The sequence below is a fragment of the Entelurus aequoreus genome, linkage group LG06 (assembly GCF_033978785.1).
Source record: "Entelurus aequoreus isolate RoL-2023_Sb linkage group LG06, RoL_Eaeq_v1.1, whole genome shotgun sequence".
In the NCBI taxonomy this organism is placed as follows: Eukaryota; Metazoa; Chordata; class Actinopteri; order Syngnathiformes; family Syngnathidae; genus Entelurus; species Entelurus aequoreus.
This window is the reverse complement of record NC_084736.1, coordinates 44296267-44316437: the sequence shown is the minus strand read 5'-3', so window position 1 is coordinate 44316437 and position 20171 is coordinate 44296267. Positions and strand designations below refer to the sequence as shown.

General features: G+C 37.2%; 1 protein-coding gene across 1 annotated transcript in view; it reads left to right on the top strand.

Moving 5' to 3' along the window:
* The window catches only part of tut7 (terminal uridylyl transferase 7), a 65963-nt gene extending 49685 nt beyond the window's left edge, over positions 1-16278 (top strand). The window contains exons 21-28 of the mRNA XM_062050754.1: positions 2277-2354; positions 2432-2609; positions 5980-6027; positions 6122-6213; positions 9193-9308; positions 9407-9594; positions 13722-13789; positions 15058-16278. Coding sequence (XP_061906738.1) covers positions 2277-2354; positions 2432-2609; positions 5980-6027; positions 6122-6213; positions 9193-9308; positions 9407-9594; positions 13722-13789; positions 15058-15066 — 777 coding nt within the window. The 3' untranslated portion in view covers positions 15067-16278. The remainder of the gene's footprint in view (positions 1-2276; positions 2355-2431; positions 2610-5979; positions 6028-6121; positions 6214-9192; positions 9309-9406; positions 9595-13721; positions 13790-15057) is intronic.
* Positions 16279-20171: the final 3893 nt, after the last annotated feature.

Here is a 20171-nt window from a genome sequence, read left to right as displayed (position 1 = left end):
GTATAAGTCGCAGCCCCAAACTATGAAAAAAACTGCGACTTATAGTCCGGAAGATACGGTAGAAATAATTTTTTAAATACATTTTTAAAAAAAGAGCGCACCAAAATGTATGCTGCACCCACTAAATTTGAAAAGAAAAAAATATTTTTTCTGTATATTAGCCACAACAGACTATAATCTGCAGATATATGCGTTGTGAAATTAGTTATACTGTATAAGTTTATTTACCTACCTCAATTGTTTCCAAATGGTTGTAAAACTGAAACAATACAAAAAATGCAGTTCTAAGTTAATAATGCCAACACAGACACTTGTTAGCATATTAGCTCATGCTAACGGCGCTAGTGTCATTACATTACGATAACACGTACAAATATGCATGAAATCTCTCCTACAGACATCACACATGGGACGGTTTAGTAAGTATAAACAGTCACACTATAAAACTTGGAGTTATAAATGAAGAATCCATACGAGTAGAAACGCTGTGAACGGCTTGAAGACTGAACGGCACTATACTTCTGGTTTGAAAGCTCAGTCTAACAGAAAGGCAATGCAACACGACAGCACCTGCAGTGTCTGAACTTGTCCAAAAGATGGCGCCATAGCACAAACAAAAACACCTCAGTGTATTTGCTTGTTGTTATTTTACAACTTTTTTTATTATGGCCGGCAACGAAGAAAAAATAATAAATTAGTCGCACCGTCTCATAAGCCGCAGGGTTTAAAGTGTAGGAAAGAGTAGAGGCTTATAGTCCGGAATTTACGGTACTTGGTGTGTGTATTTGTCATTAGTCAGCAACCAAAAGGAGGTTTTGTAACCTGTTTTGAAAACATTTCATTATAGTTATCATAGCAAATATATTGTGAGAACCCGTTTGAATTGATCTTGAATCGAATCGTCACCCCAGGAATCGTAACCGGGTCAAATTGTGAGGTGCCCAAAGATTCTCACCTCTAATCATAGCTGATAATACTTTCAGTTAGAGTATGGGTCAAAAGGCTGCACCACTTGTAGAGGATAAACTGCTATTGTGAGTTAGCAGCAGTTGTGCAGACTCGGTGCTCATTCTGTTTTTACTTCCACGGTAACTTACAACCGGAGGTGGAGTGGGAAAAGGTCTACTCTCATTGGCTGTTGTCACAGACCTTTCCGCTATGTTTGATAGTTGATAGGTCTACAGCTGATCACTGTAATCCAGTGTTTTTCAACCACTGTGCCGCGGCACACTAGTGTACCGTGAGATATTGTTTGGTGTGCTGTGGGACATTATGTAATTTCACTTAATTGTTTACCTGTTTCTCACCTTTTTTGTTAGTGGCGCCGGAAGTTGGCAGACCCGTCAGCGATCTGGTTTTGTCTCCTTCTAATGTTTGTCTGCTCTTGAATGGGATTGTGCTGAACATTTTAATTTCCCCTCAGGGATTAATAAAGTATTTCTGATTCTGAAAATATTTTAAGCAAACCAGTAATTATAATCCGCAAATAATTTGCAGTTGTTGAGTGTCTGTACTGTCTAGAGCTCGGCATATCTACAAAGCTAATTGCTTTGTAGATGTTGGGAACACGGTTTGTCGTGATCACAATATGCGGGAGGCAGCGTGCAGGTAAAAAGGTATCTAATGCTTAAACCAAAAATAAACAAAAGGCGAGTGCCGCTCAGAAAAGGCATTGAAGCTTAACGATGGCTATGCAAAACGAAACTAAAACTGGACTGGCTGCAAAGTAAACAAAAACAGAACGCTGGACGACAGCAAAGACTTACAGCGTGGGGAGCAGACGGCGTCCAGAAAGTACATCCGTACATGACAATCAACACCAAAATAGGAGCGCAAGACAAGAATTAAATCACTACACACAGGAAAACACCAAAAAACTGAGAATAAGTCACAGCGTGATGTGACAGGTCGTGACAGTACACCTACTTTGAGAAAATAGTTACAGTGATGCATGGGTGGTTATGTTTTGAATTCATATCCAACAATTGCGAGAACAACTTTTTATTGTCAATATCGGCTGCCGAGTTTAATTTTTTTATGTTTTCTGCTCGCGGTGTGCCTCTGGATTTTTTCAATGAAAAAAATGTGCCTTGGCTCAGAAAAGGTTGACAAACACTGCTGAAATTCTACACATCATTCGATCATATCATCTCCCAGCCCTTGTCTTAATTCAATATTAGTCCAACAAAATGTTTGAAGACTAACTGGTAACGGTCATTATTGTTCGTTTTTTAACCGACTCTTCCACTTTTTACCTCAATGTGTCATATTTGCAGCTCTATGATGCAGACGTGAAGCCTGAGGTGTTGGTGGACGGCTGGAATGTGTATTTCTTTGACGATTTAACAGAATTGGTGCGTATCTGGTGTTGGTGTGCATGTTGCACAAAGGGCCTCGATGTATAACACTTTCATTGTTGCTCGGTTCGCAGCCCGCTCGGTGGCCACAAGGCGGCAAAAACACAGAGACGGTGGGGGAACTGTGGCTGGGCATGCTCCGCTTCTACACAGAGGACTTTGACTTTAAAGAGCATGTTGTGTGCATCCGCCAGAAAGCCCTGCTCACCACTTTCAACAAGCAGTGGACATCCAAATACATTGTCATTGAAGGTCAGTGTCTGCCACAGTAGTAACCAGTGTATTCAAGTTTGACTGTTGTCACAGACTTTTCCGCCATGGGAACCGAGCTTTTTGGGGAATTTTGCCTAGCATTCACAATTCTTACGTAAGACAAGAACACATAAGTTTTTCTTTTTTTATGTATTCTAAATTGTAAAAGCTTATTGTCTACGGTGTCCTCACGGACTACAAAGGCGGACTCGCGCACTTACCTTATACACACGCCATAATAATAAGTGGCTAACAAGAGTACCGTATTTTCCGGACCATAGGGCGCACCGGATTATAAGGCGCACTGCCGATGAGCGGGTCTAGTCAGGTCTATTTTCATACAAAAAGCGCACTGGATTATGTGGCGCATTAAAGGGTTCATATTATCTTTTTTTTTCTAAATTTAAAACACTTCCTTGTGGTGTACATAACATGTAATGGTGGTTCTTTGGTCAAAATGTTGCATAGAGTATATTTTACAGATCATCTTCAAACCGCTTTCCGACAGTCTCTTCAGGATGCGCCGTTTTGTGGGTGGTCTTATTTACGTGGCTCACTTTCGGCAGGGTCTTTTCTCCGTCATCTTTGTTGTAGCGTTGTAGCATGCAAGGACGGGAGTGGAAGAAGTGTCAAAAGATGGAGCTAACTGTTTCAATGACATTCAGACTTTACTTCAATCAATAACGGAGCAGCATTTCCTCATCCGTGGCTCACTAGTGCAACAACAACGCCGGAAATGTGTCCCGTGAAAAACCGTCTGACCAGAACTCTTGAATAACTAAAGTTCCTTGGGTGAATAATGTAAACTCACAAAACCGGTATGTTTTACGCTCTCATGGCGAGTTTACCGACAGATATAAGTAAGAACTTTACACTTCTTTATATTGGAAATGGCAACAGCGCAGGATGAATGTCTTATAACAAGATAGAGAAAAAGAAGAAGCTTATTGACTATGCTGTGTCACGTACTGCGAAATAAAACCCCAGATAATGTCTTACCTTATACACACACCATAATAATACTCATATGTTGAAGCACAGTAAAATCCATTAAGTGATGTGGCTTCATAGTTTACCAAAGTTGTACTAAAACATTTTAATAGATTTTTGAGTGCCGTGTGTAATGTTCTATATTTTCAATGGAACATATACAATTTTGGTATTGTTTACTTGAGTCATATTGCAGTCTACACATATCTCTTATGTTTGACTGCCATCTACTGGTCACACTTATCATTTCACCATGTACCAAATAAATAGCTTTGAGGTCGGTAAGCACAACCTAAATTATTCCATATATTAGGCGCACCGGGTTATAAGGCGCACTGTCGAGTTTTGAGAAAATTAAAGGATTTTAAGTGCACCTTATAGTCCGAAAAATACGGTACTGCGCCCAGAAAGCGCTCTAAATAAATGTACAAAAACCGCCAACATTGCTACATTTACATCTCATGAACTAAATATTAACCAAGTGTTAGCGATATTGTTACTAAAAGCTCTAACGCTGAGAAGCTACTTTTAGCGGTGTCGTGATCACAGAGCGGTAACTAGCTTATGCTGCTATATTGACATACTGAACTGATGCATCGGCTCGGAGTTGGTAAAAGTTAATTCTAGATTATAACTCATGCTTCTCACCCGTAAAGTAAAAGGTGGTGACCATAAACTGAGAAGATGGTCAACGTTGACATCCAACTTGACTCAGCAATGGCGACACGAAAAGACGCTCATTAGTGTGACATTTGTTTTAATTTTTTTTAATGTTTGCATTAGGATTATGATTAATTCTTCATCCAAACAGGGATATATGATTACATACCATACACAGAAAAACATTATTGTCATCTGGTCGCACTGTAGAGATATTTTTGTTTGGACTACAACCGCCATTAGGAAAATAAAAATGGCGAATTTGAGCAGAGATCTCTAGTAAAACATGCACTATACATTAAGTTATCCGCTGACGTCACAAAGGCAAACTATTGTCAAAATTGTCTTAATATCTCCGCCACGTCTCCATGGTTCGAATTAGGGCCACACGATTTTGAGAAAAAACCTAATTGCGATTTAAAAAAATTTTTTTTTTTTTTATTTAGATAAAAATACATTAAATGCAAAAACGAGTGAAGGAAGACATTTTACTTTTAAACTGTTAATCAACATATTGTTCTCTCAAGATGCCACACGTTAGAACAATATGCAATAATTTACTTAAAAAAATATTTGACTTTATGCAGACTCAGAGCTTTTTTCTACATCATGCTTTTAAACTGTAGAAATAATAGATACAAACTATACAGTGTTTATAATGTAATAATGCAAGTAACAATTTAAAAGGATATAAACATATTTCTCATTACTTTAGAATTGCTTGCTCAAAAAGGTTCATTATGTCTTCTTATTCATATACTTTTTAAAATGTTCTGGTAATCAGACCATATTTTCGGTATATTAGATGGAATTATTACCTAAAAATTCCATCTAATATACCGAAAATATGGTCTGATTACCAGAACATTTTAAAAAGTGTAGAATTGCTTACCATTGTACTGTAATTGGAATGTAGATACATTTGTTATCCTAAATAAATAAAAAAACTAAAATAAAATGGACCTTTTTCTGAAATACATTTTTTTAACCTAAATAGATATTGAACATTTTAAAGTGCAAAAATGGGCTCGGACGTTGTCTTTTTGTGTATTGCCATCACGTGATCACGACGTCATTTTCAGTCGTTTGTCCGTCTTGATGGGCTCATATTGCCCCTGCGATTTGAAGCTGAAATATTCCCACAACAGGACATTTGGCTTTGTAATCCTATTTTTTTCCTCCTCATTTTTGTTACTTTGCAGTACTTCTCACTAGCAAGTTTGAGACTCTCTGTCCTGTGAGTGTGTTGACAGCGGCGCCCCACTCTAGTGTCCGCCGAGACAAAGATTGTGAATGACTGAAAAGAGGTCTCACTCTGTTCAGTTAATTCCACAGTTAAATAAACGCACTCGGGTGCTGAGAGCGATGCACGCATAAGATGTCTCTCTTCCTGTTTAAGCGAGAGACGAACAAACGCGAGGCTCAGCAATTCTGATTGGCGAACATGTCTGTCACTCAAATCATGATGACGGCGGAGGGGAAAAAACAAACTCATCCTCTTGCAGTTATTTAGCACACTAATTAAAACCTCAATATCGAATTGATTTTGATTAATCATGCAACCCCAGTTTGAATTCCAATTTATGGGACTTATGTGGATCTAAATACACAAAAACAGGGGCTAAAAGGTAAGCACAGTGGGTTTTGCATAATTTGACCCCTTTTAATAGTTGGGCTTTTTCTGGACTTGTTTTGTCAACTGACTCTTTTTCTACTACAGATCCTTTCGACCTCAATCATAATCTTGGTGCTGGTCTGTCCAGGAAAAGTATTGTCCTATTGCTAATTTCCACCATTTTTTATTTTTTTACCATATCTTAAATTTTATTCTCACGTATGCTCTTTTATTGTCATCAATACAGTGACAAATTTCATCATGAAGGCTTTCATCAATGGCAGAACAGTGTTTGGCACCCCTTTGACTGTCTTTCCTCCTGAGTACCCCAGTTGGATGGTTGGTATTTCTAACCTTGTAGCCTTCCAGTGGCATGTCCAGACTTTTTTTTCAGGGTTGAATCTTAGTTCTGCAGGGGTGTCACCCATATAACAGTCAGCATACCCCAGGAGCAGCTGTAAATACTATAGTAGTAGGGTTGTCCTAATACCAATATTTTGGTACTGGTACCAAAATGTATTTTGATACTTTTGTAAATAAGGGGACCTCAAAAAATTGTATTATTGGCTTTATTTTAACAAAAAATCTTATGGTACATTAAACATGTTTATTATTGCAATTTTGTCCTCAAATAAAATAGTGAACATACGAGACAACTTTTCTTTTATTAGTAAGTAAGCAAACAAAGGCTCCTAATTAGTCTGCTGACGTATGCAGTAACATATTGTGTCTTTTAAGTTTCTATTATTTTGTCAGAGTTATGAATGACAAGCGGTAGAAAATGAATTATTAATCTACTTGTTCATTTAGTGTTAATATCTGCTTATTTTCCGTTTTCACATGTTCTATCTACACTCCTGTTAAAATGTTATAATCACTTATTCTTCTGATGTTTGATACTTTACATTAGTTTTGGATGACACCACAAATTTGGGTATCGATCCAATACCAAGTAGCTACAGGATCATACATTGGTCATATTCAAAGTCCTTATGTGTCCAGGGATGTATTTCTTGAGTTTATAAACATAATATAATTTTTTTTTTTTTTAAACGAAAAAAGATTTTGTGATGCTTAAAAAATATTGATGTAATCATAGTAGTATCGACTAGATACGCTATTGTACTTGGTATCATTACTGTGAATGTCAGGTGTAGATCCACCCATGGCATTTGTTTTACATTGTGACGCCGGTGAGATACGTTGTGTACTGAAGCAGTTTAGCTATTCCTCGTTCTGCAGGGATGATACTTGTGAGAAACGTACTTTATTTGTCACCATGGAGGCGAGGATCAGTGATTTAGAAGTAGCTAAAACACTGCAGACTGCGGCTGGATGTTAGCTGCTAGCTAGCTAGCCATGTCTTAAATCGCCTCTTCTTGACGGCGTTTCAGTGTTATAACTTCACAATGATCGTCAGTTTTTAAGCCAAAATGTGTCCATTGTCCCTTTTCTGTCTACACACTGTGTCTGCTTGTAAGCACTTCGTGTGCGCGTTGCCAAACGTGCTTCTCTGCTCGTAAAACCAGCAATGTCACGACTTGACGACGCGTCGTCATGCCCGTTAAAAAAAGGCTGTTTGTACCGAATATGATTCATTAGTATCGCGGTACTATACTAATACCGGTATACCGTACACCCCTATATAGTAGTTTACCACAGTTACCACCACCAAATATGGAGTCAATCTTTTTGAAGGACAATTGCTAACATTAAACAATATTGCACAGCATTGAGCAGTATGTCAGACAACTTGCTACAGTTGGCGCAAAATACAAATACAGTATGTCAAATTTCCTCTTTCATAAAAGTGTAACAGTCATAGACCTTTATTTAAATTTAAACAGATTTGGTCTTCATTCAAATCCACTCTTTACATTGCTGGCAACAGAATAATTTAAAATATTACACAGTGTACTTTTAAATGTATTTGCACAACAAATAAATTACCTGGACTGAGTAGAATGAGAATCACGGTGGAATAACAAAAGATGGTGGTACTGAAATAACATTCAAAACGGAAAAATGCGCCTGTTCTTGTGTTGGCAGGCAAACACCTTCATCACGCTTGTGTAAAAAATTTAGTGTCACTAAAATGACTTAACGTTTAGAAAGGACTTCAGACGTCTGGAACCTGGCTGCTAATCAACTGTCATTATCAATCAAAAAAGAATGCCCGCCACCCGGATATGTGGGCCGCGATTAGGTTGCCCGCCACACAAATGTCTGTCCGCCAAATCTGCCGATTAAGATTGCCCGCCAATATGTGCAGAAAAAAAACTTTGAGATGAAAAAGTATTGTGTGAAAACCAATACAGTATAGTACAACCATCTATAGCAGTTTCATGAAGTAATTTAATAATGCACCTTCAATGGTACTTATCTCCTTCCAGCTGCTTCTCCATATTTTCATGGATAAATGTTTGGATATTATTTTAACTTCCTTGGCTGGCGTTATCACGTTATTCTTCAGTATGGTGCAGACTAGCAGTGCTACGCTACAAATGCTTCACCAAGTTGGCGAGCTACATGCTCTGTCATGTTTTTAATGATTTATTTCTTTATTCCAGTGAATATCATCTACCTTTTTTTTTCTCTGCACTGTCCTTCACACTAACTTCCTTCATTTCCATGCTTGGAAAAACAAAGTTATGTCCATGTCTGGCTATAAGCTAATGCTAGCGAGTAATACCGGAAGTTTTGGTCAGACCTTACGGGGTTCATTCTGACATTCGCGACGTCAAGAGAGGCGGGAATGCTTGTGACTTCAATTTTTGCTTGCAACTGAAAGCATCATGATTAGCCAAGACACAGCTCTTATCCCAAAACTGTTAGGACTGCTCTTTGTAGTGAAGGTCGTGACCCCAAAAAGCATGAGACAGCGGGCAACGTGTAGCTAATGGGTAATTAATGTCAAAAGGTACAAAAATCCAAGCGCTCAGAAAGAGAGTAAAGCTAAGGCAAGAAGAATACAAAAAAATAAGGAAGTGGAACCAAAATAAGAGCATAAAACAGAAAGTGTAGCCAAAAACACCCAAAAACTAAAACAAAGAAGGGCCTGGCCCGACAGGCTATAACAAAAACACTCTTAAGTTACGGTAACACTTTTTAAAATAATATAGTAGAGCACCGCTAATATAGTTGGCAACCAATGCGATAATTGCTAGCTGGCAGCCTAGCACTGCTAATTGCTAGCTGTCTTAAATGCTAACATCCTTACGGGGTTCACTGTGACATTCGCTACGCCAACTTTGGAAAATATTGTGAATACAGGGCATATGCTAATCAATCCACGTACCTGTTTGTGATGATTTTCAGGAGTATTTCTTTGACCCTGAAATCCTCACTGAGGGAGAAGTGGCCCCCAACGACCGCTGCTGTCGCATCTGCGGCAAGATTGGCCACTTCATGAAAGACTGCCCAATGCGTAGGAAGTGAGTGTCGTCAGTCCACAGGCCGACAATGTGAAATGAGGACCACGCTGAAGAGTTGTGGCATTGTTTGTTCATTTTTGTTGCGTGTGTTCACGCAGGTCCAGGCACAGGCATGACTCTGACAGGAGACTGGAGGGTGCACGAGAGCGAGCGGACACAGGAGAGGAGTCCAGGAACAAAAGCAAGCACTGGAGGAGGAGAGAACAGCTGGAACCACGTTGCTGCTTCTTGTGTGGATCCAGCGCTCACATCAAGAGGGACTGTCAGCTCTACAGAGGCCCTGGAGGTAGGCAACACCTTGTCCTCACTTTGCCTAAAACATTGTTTCACATCACTACTCGGGATGTGCATATATATATATATATATATATATATATATATATATATATATATATATATATATATATATATATGTATGTGTACTGTATGTATGTATATATATATACACTACTGTTCAAAAGTTTGGGGTCACATTGAAATGTCCTTATTTTTTAAGGAAAAGCACTGTACTTTTCAATGAAGATAACTTTAATCTAGTCTTAACTTTAAAGAAATACACTCTATACATTGCTAATGTGGTAAATGACTATTCTAGCTGCAAATGTCTGGTTTTTGGTGCAATATCTACATAGGTGTATAGAGGCCCATTTCCAGAAACTATCACTCCAGTGTTCTAATGGTACAATGTGTTTGCTCATTGGCTCAGAAGGCTAATTGATGATTAGAAAACCCTTGTGCAATCATGTTCACACATCTGAAAACAGTTTAGCAGATTGAGTTTCTGGAGCATCACATTTGTGGGGTCAATTAAACGCTCAAAATGGCCAGAAAAAGAGAACTTTCATCTGAAACTCGACAGTCTATTCTTGTTCTTAGAAATGAAGGCTATTCCACAAAGTTGTTTGGGTGACCCCAAACTTTTGAACGGTAGTGTATATATATATATATATATATATATATATTAGGGGTGTGGGAAAAAATCGATTCGAATTCGAATCGCGATTCTCACGTTGTGCGATTCAGAATCGATTCTCATTTTTAAAAAATCTATTTTTTTTATTATTATTATTTATTTATATATATATATATATATATATATATATATATATATATATATATATATATATATATATATATATATATATATATATATATATATATATATATATATATATATATATATATATATATATATATATATATTTTTTTTTTTTAAATTAATTTATTTAATCCAACAAAACAATACACAGCAATACCATAACAATGCAATCCAATTCCAAAACCAAACCCGACCCAGCAACACTCAGCACTGCAATAAACAGAGCAATTGAGAGGAGACATAAACACGACACAGAACAAACCAAAAGTAGTGAAACAAAAATGAATATTATCAACAACAGTATCAATATTAGTTACAATTTCAACATAGCAGTGATTAAAAATCCCTCACTGACATTATCATTAGACATTTATAAAAAATAAAAGAACAATAGTGTCACGGTGGCTTACACTTGCATTGCATCTCATAAGCTTGACAACACACTGTGTGCAATATTTTCACAAAGTCATATTTTTGGTTCATTTAATAGTTAAAACAAATTTACATTATTGCAATCAGTTGATAAAACATTGTCCTTTACAATTATAAAACTTTTTTACAAAAATCTACTACTCTGCTTGCATGTCAGCAGACTGGGGTAGATCCTGCTGAAATCCTATGTATTGAATGAATTAAGAATCCTTTTGAATCTTGGCAAAAATCTTAGCCACACGATTATCAAATGTAATAGGAAAATGAATTCATACTGACCAAACTGGCTTTATGGAAGGTCGACAATCTTCAGACAATACAAGGAAATTGTTTAATGTTATTTACTATGCTAGAAGTCTCCCTGAACCCACAGCAGTATGTACTGTTGATGCGGAGAAGGCATTCGACCGCATAAACTGGTCATTTATGTTTTGCACATTATGTAAATTTGGATTTGGAGATAATGTTATACAATGGATTAAGATGCTTTATACAAGGCCCATGGCATCAGTCAAAACCAATAATCATATTTCAGAACCTTTTCCTTTAAAAAGAGGAGTAAAACAGGGATGTCCTGCATCTGGATTATTATTTAATTTGGTTATTGAACCCTTAGCTGCAAAAATAAGAAGTGAAAATAATATTCATGGTATAAAAATTGGCTCTCAGTATAATAAGCTATCGATGTATTGTGACGACATAATTCTCTACCTGTCACATGTTAACTCCTCTCTTCACTATATCAATAATGTCATCACTGAATATGGCTGTTTATCAGGGTATAAAATCAATTGGGACAAATGTGACATATTACCACTTAATAAACACTGCAAGAAATCACAAGTTCAGAACTCCAAAATTAAATGGAAAGAGGCAGAAATCATACATCTAGGACTACACATTACACCAAACCTTTATACAAGCAGAGATCTAAATCTTAAACATTTAAAAAATAAGATAGAATCCAAAATGGAACGCTGGTCACCTTATTACATCTCCAGGGAGTTTTCACATGTAATTGTGATAACTGTTTACATGTGAGTGCGTACAGGAGACGGACGGTGTCACAGCTGAAATCAAAGCATCCACAAGCCCTTCTCCTTATCTCTGGTGACTTTATTCATGCCACCCTGTATGTGAAGTGACAAGGGACAGTAGAACTTTGGACATGCTGTACGCTAATGTCAAGTACGCATACACAGCCACCACTCTGATCACAACCTTGTTCATCTTCTGCCACATTACATCCCTGTGGTGACAAAACAGCCACCACAAAGGAGAAGTGTGGTGAAGTGGACTGAGGAGGCATCTCAGCAGTTGAGGAACTGTTTGACACCACAGACTGGGATGTACTCTGCAGCCCACATGGAGAGGACATGGACAGTTTGACTGAGTGCATCACAGGATGTATAAACTTCTGTGTGGGAAACACTGGGCCCTCCAAGATGGACCAGTGTTTTCCCAACAATAAACCCTGGGTAACCACTGAGCTGAAGGTGAGAAGAGGGCTTTCACCTCAGGAAACGAGGAGCTGAGTAGAGTCCAGCGGGATCTTAAAAATAAGATTAGGAGGTGGACTACAAACAAACAAAAAATGGAACTACGACTGGAGCAAAATAACACCAGTGAAGTGTGGACCAGCCTGAAACAGATTTCAGGTCATGGAAGAGGTGGAAGAATTAGTTTTTTACTCAATATGACAGTTATGTTCTTAGAATCATGATATAATGCGTAAAAAGCAATAAAAAAAATGTATTCAAGCATAACTCCTAAACCAAACATGCAATATGTCTAATAATTCTAAGAACATTACTGTCATATTGAGTAAAAAACTATTTTTTGTGTTTGCAAACCTTACAAAGGCACATGTTTCTAGTAAAACTCACAAAGATACATTAATAAAGGCATTATTAGACATGTTGCCACTATGGTTTGGAGTTATGCTTAAAACAAGGTCAACAAACTAAATGGTTTTTTAAACAGGTTTGACTCTGGCCCCACTTAAACCCCTTCACATCCACACCACACCACTTTGCATCTGCCCCAGCCGTTTACACCTCAATTGGTACCGTTGAGTGCCGGTATCGATTCCCAGGTACTGAGAATTGGTACCGTATTCGTTCAAATGTGAGCATGTTACACATACAGGATAAGGCAGGATAAGGCTGTAATAGTTTTAGTTTTGAATAAACCTATTTGGTGCTACTTGCACACGTCATCAGTGATAAAGCCGGGGTCGTAGGGTGTTTCGGGTCCTTAATAGCCGCTAAGCTAGCTTGGAGCAACACCAAGAAATATGTGCTGAGTAAAGTTTAAGAAGTGTTACAGCAGAAAGTAAGCAGATTTTAACATGAAATTAACAAGTAAGGTAATAAGAGTTAGAGAGAAGACAATGTGTTGGTGTGTCAGCATTGTCACAGTACACGACACGTAGGAGGGCAGAGCCATCCATCATTTGGTGATGTCGATAACAAGGGTAGTTACAGTGTATGATCGATACTAGAATGACTGGGTCAAAATTTTTTGTTTTTGTTAATATTTACTAAGTCGTGAAATAATTCCCTGGACACAGGACGACTTTAAGGGCAAAAAGTAAAGTATTTAAATTAGTATTAGAAGTGTTGTTTAGTAATTGTGTACTGACTATGATTTGATCAAACTATTGAAGAAATAACTTATTTAAATGTCTTGTTTATTGTTACACTGTCAATAGCACTCACCATAAATACATAGAAACATGTACATTCATTAATACATGTGATTGGTATGTGTTGATTTCCCCCATGGAGAATCTGTATCGGCAGCATAAAACTTTGATGGGAACATTTCTCATCGGTACCCCTCATTGCGCATCTCTTCAACTTTGTCGTCTTGTCTGACAGGAAATACCAAGATGGAAAACTTTCCTTCGTCCTCTCCCGGGACCCTGAAGAATTTGAGAGAAAAACAAGTATGAACTTAGTAAAGAGAAATGTACAAAGTGTTTATTTTATATTATTTGCCACTCAGGCAAATAATATTGTTGATGTAGATTATCTATATCTGCTGTACAGATTTACTTTACAAAAGAGACGTGTGGAATACTTCTCTTTTTGCCTTATTTGTATTTGACTTTATTAAATGGATTTATTTAATGATGGGCGCAGGATTAGGAGGGGATAGAAAGAAGAAGAAAAAAGGAAGACGGGGGGGAAATTGTGGGGATAAGACGGAGAGACAACAACAGAACAACATCAGCAAATAGGATATGTACAAATATGATTCCAAAAATGATAACAAAATAGCAGTTAGTGAAGTGGATAGTAATGACACAGAAATGACAAAGAACATTATTGCACTTCAAGTGGAGCAATACAAATACTAATAGAAATAATACTATTGATAATGAATAATAACAATAATTACCTCATTATCAACAATACAGTTGTTATAATTGCTACAATACATACATGTAATAAAAACTTGAATTACAAAATAAAGCAGATAAAAAGGTGGGGAAGAAAGAGAAGCCTGCGCGGCCACCAATGCTACCCATTACTCCCCTCACCTCCCAGGGGGTGATCAAGGGTGATGGGTCAAATGCAGAGAATAATTTTGCCACACCTAGTGTGTGTGTGACAATCATTGGTACTTGTAGATTGTTATGGTAACAATAGGTTAAGCTTTAGTAGTGTGCCTTAACTTTCTGGCACTAAACCTGCAGAAAATAGTTCTTCCCATGTTTCTCTGTTTACATTTTCACACTTTGCACTATTTTGTTACACTTTATTTATCATTTCTTACATATTCCTTATTTTTGCACCTACATTTTAAGAGTTTTTTAAGTGTTCAATGTGATTTTACAATTTTGTTTACATTTGTTGGTTTGCGTTGACATTTCCTTTCCTTTCTGCCTTGAAAGCTGAGTGATTATAATCAGAGGAAAGTTACGTTTGAAATAAAAATGTTTACATTAAATACATTTTTCTCCTGGTCCTTAGTTTCCTTCCATAGATCATAAAAAATATCAATAATCGATATCGACCAATATAAAACATTTGTGTTGCGATACAGTTTTTAGACAAATTGTGACAAATATATATATGAAATCGAGTCTCTTAAACCACTATTGGCGACATGCTAGCCGGTGTTCGTGGTGTCATATTTTGGGGTTTCAAAAGTGTAATTCCCTTCAGTCAGTGATAGCAATGTTTACCTTTTTCTTACCTCCCCTTCCAGGTAGTTTAGCTTCCTGCAGTTTGGGTCGCCCAGGTGCCAGGAAGAGCCCAGTGGGTGAGCAGAGGTGACCCAGACCTTCTTTTACTCAAGTCCACAAGCCCCGACAGTCTTCTGACGGGGACTCACCGCCTGGCAGGAGCCCATTTCCAAGCCAAAGCCAAGACGCCTTGACTTGAAGCCAGCTAGGGCCTTTTTTAAATTATTTTATTTTCTCTTACCCCCCACTCTCAGCATTATCCTTCTCAGAGGAGTTTTTAAATATTTCCTTTTAACAAGGCAAGACATTATGCATGCACCATGTCTTTTTTTTTTTTTTTGTACTATTTATTTTAAATCAGGTGTAAGTCAAACAGATTTTCCTGGCCTTTTAAGCATTTCCTGTTGACTTGCTTTCATTTTAGACTGTCCTTAGACATGAATTCAACATTTGTGTTAACGTAGAGTTTAAGTCAACAGGCACGTGACCTTTCCCCCTTTTTAGTTGTCATTTCAGTGGCAGATCATAAGATGTTTTTTTTTTTATATTTTAATTTTTAATTTGTCCTTTGCACTGATATATCTACAAGCCCATTTCAGCTCTGCTTTAAAAAAAAAAAAAAGACAAAAAAAAGGCTGCTCGTTAGCAGCTTTCGCTCTGTGTTTGTTAGTCACCACAGTGTAGATGTATATATTTTAGGATCATTGTTTCATTTTAAGAGACTTGTGGTCCACCATGTTTTATAGACATTCACACTGACCCCCGTCTTGCCTGTAACTGAAGTCTAGTCAGACGGCCCTCACTCCTTTTTGGAGCAAGCTTTTTGAGCATATTCAATATTAGATAAGTAGAGGGGGGGAAAAATCAAAACTGCCTAAAATAAAAAGGTGAAATTATAGATGTATTTATTTGACACCTTGTTGAAATGGAGCCATAAATGGGTTGCTGCACTGTGAGGGTCCGCTCCCCTCCATTCATATTGTCTGGTGAGGAAATGAAATTAAACCTGCTCCTCACTCCGTATAGACTATCTAGCTTTGATGCCGTCTTGATAGGATACATTTTATAAAAAAATATGGTTGGCTATGAATTGTACATTTTTGTTTGGAAGGTAGCAGCCTTACTGTTTTGTGTCTGACACAAAAGGTTGATGTTCAGTGTGCTGTTCATGAACTGTGGCCCCGCCGGCTTTGGCGTTGGGATCCATTTTAGTCATTAAACCAAATTCCAGTGGTTCCTTTAAATGTTTGTTTTTCTTTACATCTACAAATGCACGAATGCACTGAAAATATTGGTGATATTTATCTTATTGCTTCTAAAAGTTACGATTACTTTATTTTTTGTGCTGTTTAGAAAATGTAACTAATTTAAATGTAATGCATAATTTTGATCAGGCAACCTTATCTACTCCTAAGCATTATTATTTTTTATGAGCAATTGAACATACAAACAAGATGTATTCACAAATTACAAACAAATTTCAATATGTTCAACTATCCACCAGGTTGAGCAATTAACATCCTTACACAAACAAAACGTGCTGAAGACGATACAAATAATAGAATAGATTAAAAAAATAGGCTTCCTTTAAAACAGAGGTGTCAGTTGTTTTCACTCAGGGCCACAGCGCAGTTATGTTTGGCCCCAGAGGGCCGCTTCTAACAGTGAATACTGTTATTACACAATTTTTTTATGCATTTTATTAGATATTTTTTAACTAAAATGTAAAAAAACAAATTGGTAAATTGCAATAATTTCACCTCAAAATTTAGTGTATATTACTGTAAATGAAAAACAGCACTGCTGTTCTTATGGTTTAAAAAAAGGCAGCTCAGTTGCCAGAATGTTACTGTATAATGTACATTTCTTTTTTTTACTGTAAATAAAAAAAAACAGTAACATTTTGCCACCTGAGCTGCCGGATTTTTTTTTTTAGTTTTTTTTTACCGCAAATCAACAACTGTAGATTTCTCGGTGTATTACTGTAAATGCCAAAATGGCACCACAGTTTATTACAGTAAAAAAAAAAGTACTGTTGTTTTCATTTAGAGAAATATGCTGTAAAAACCACAGTAAATGTCACAATTTTACCATGAAGTCTATTGCTATTTTTTATTGCACAATTTGATAGATAACTTGCTTTGAAATCATTATTATTAGTATTTATTTCTGTTTTAAAAATTGTTTGAATGGTTGATCATATATTTTTGCATAATTAGACAATATTAACATAATGTTAACATAATTTGCGATTACATGGAGTACATATATTTTATTTTCTCCCAAAAGAGAAAGAAATAATACATTTAGTAAGAAAAGTTAGTGCTTTATTGATGCATATTATTTATAGGCTTTCGAGGGCCAAATAAAATGATGTGGTGTTTTAAAACAACTTGAATTCTTCCAATAAAGACAATAGTTCCAGGTGTTTTCTTTTTTTTTTCTTTTCTTTTTTTTTTTTTTTACTAATTTCCAAGACTATTAATGATTTAAAAATATTAATCCAATGGGAGAATTTGATTGCTATCTTTCATAACTCTGCCAAATGTAATCTTTTCTACAGTAAATGGGGACATCTCGATACCTTTCCTTGAGCTAATAGCGGTTGATTGATTGAAACTTTTATTAGTAGATTGCACAGTGAAGTACATATTCCGTACAATTGACCACTAAATGGTAACACCCGAATACGTTTTTCAACTTGTTTAAGTCGGGGTCCACTTAACTTGACAGTAGTCAATATCTAGTTATCGGCAAGGCAGTTAACTCGTTTGAAGTTAAATATAAGTTCAGTTATGTCAACTTTGATCATGACAATAGTATCTATCCATCCATCCAATTCTACCGCTTGTCTCAGAGGGTCTATATGTCAGGGGCTGTACTTATCAAGCTTCTTAGAGTGCCATTTTACACTTAAGTCCTGAGAATTTGCGAAATTTAGTCCTACTCTCAAACTTAAGAATAAAAGCTTTTTATCAACGTTCTTAAGTCTAAGAATCACTCCTACTCTCCACGATATTTAAGAGACCTTCAGAGGTGTCTTAAGTGGTTAGGGCAGTGTTTTTCAACCACTGTGCCGCGGCACACCAGTGTGCCGTGAGATACAGTCTGGTGTGCCGTGGGAGATGAGCTAATTTCACCTATTTGGGTTAAAAATATTTTTTGCAAACCAGCAGAGGTGGGTAGAGTAGCCAGAAATTGTACTCAAGTAAGAGTACTGTTACTTTAGAGATTTATTACTCAAGTAAAAGTAAGGAGTAGCCACCCAAATATTTACTTGAGTAAAAGTAAAAAGTATGTTGTGAAAAAAACTACTCAAGTACTGAGTAACTGCTGAGTAACCTGTTCGTTTAATGATGACGGCAACAAATAATGCACAAAAACATAAAAATAGCAATGAGCAAATTCAGAGCCAAGAATGTCTCTTAAGCAACTAAAACAATAATATATATTAAATAATAATACATTAACATAAAACAAATTAAGGCAAATTGAGCCACAATAACTTAACAGCACTATAGACTCAGTAGGCAGAGATTACAAAGGAAAATAACAAGTTAGCCTTTACGCAAACAATAAACTGATAGGTGTGGGCTGCACCTGGGAACACACTGATTGGGGTTTCTATGCATGCGTGTGTGTGTGTGTGTGCGCGACTGTGCGTGCGTGTGTGTGTCTACGAGGCTGCAGTGCGTTAATAAATGTCCCCACACGATGTACATTTGACAGTGATTCATAGCAGGGAAGCTAACATCAGCCTACGGTGACAGCCAAAATATCTACTAACATTACTTATGTGCTTCCTCAAATTTGACGTTGAGTTCATTTAAGCTTAAGCTTGCTAATCATGTGACCGCCTGGCTCTGTTTGATTGGTGAACCGGAGTCAAACGTCACCAGTGGCTGCATTTGATTGGTGAAACGCAGCCATGCGATGGATTCTACTTTGAAGGTCTGTCTGACAAACCAAAACAAACAAAGCGTGCATCAACAGATCGATAAAAATCAGTAGCGAGCTGAATGTAGATAAATCGAGCGCAGTAAAAGTAGCGTTTCTTCTCTATAAATATACTCAAGTAAAAGTAAAAGTATGTTGCATTAAAACTACTCTTAGAAGTACAATTTATCCCAAAAGTTACTCAAGTAGATGTAACGGAGTAAATGTAGCGCGTTACTACCCACCTCTGCAAACCAGTAATTATAGTCTGCAAATGATGTGTTGTTGTTGAGTGTCGGTGCTGTCTAGAGCTCGGCAGAGTAACCGTGTAATACTCTTCTATATCAGCAGGTGGCAGCCGGTAGCTAATTGCTTTGTAGATGTCGGAAACAGTGGGAGGCAGGGTGCAGGTAAAATTGTGTCTAATGCTTAAACCAAAAATAAAGAAAAGGTGAGTGCCCCTAAGAAAAGGCATTGAAGGTTAGGGAAGGCTATGTAGAACGAAACTAAAACTGAACCGGCTACAAAGTAAACAAAAACCGAATGCTGGACGACAGCAAAGACTTACTGTGGAGCAAAGACGGCGTACACAAAGTACATCCGAACATGACATGACAATCAACAATGTCCCCACAAAGAAGGATAAAAACAAATTAAATATTCTTGATTGCTAAAACAAAGTAGATGCGGGAAATATCGCTCAAAGGAAGACATGAAACTGCTACAGGAAAATACAAAAAAAAGGGAAAAAGCCACCAAAATAGGAGCGCAAGACAAGAACTAAAACACTACACACAGGAAAACAGCAAAAAACTCCAAATAAGTCAGGGCGTGATTTGACAGGCGGTGACAGTACACCTACTTTGAGACAAGAGCTATATTGATGCATGCTTGGTTATGCTTTAAAGTCATATCCAACAATTGCGACAACGACTTTTTACTGTCAACTGAGTTTAGTTTTTTAATGATTTCTGCTGGTGGTGTGCCTCCGCATTTTTTCAACGCAAAAAATGAGCCTTGGCTCAAAAAAGGTTGAAAAACACTGGGTTAGGGGATGCCACTGAGGCGAGAGAGACGTGCGCGAACATTCAGGGAGCGGAACGATGTTCTGGATTTGTTTGATGACGAGCAGCTGATCAAACGGTATCGTTTAGACAGAGCAGGTATTATTTTTGTCACAGATTTAATACTTTTCGATTCC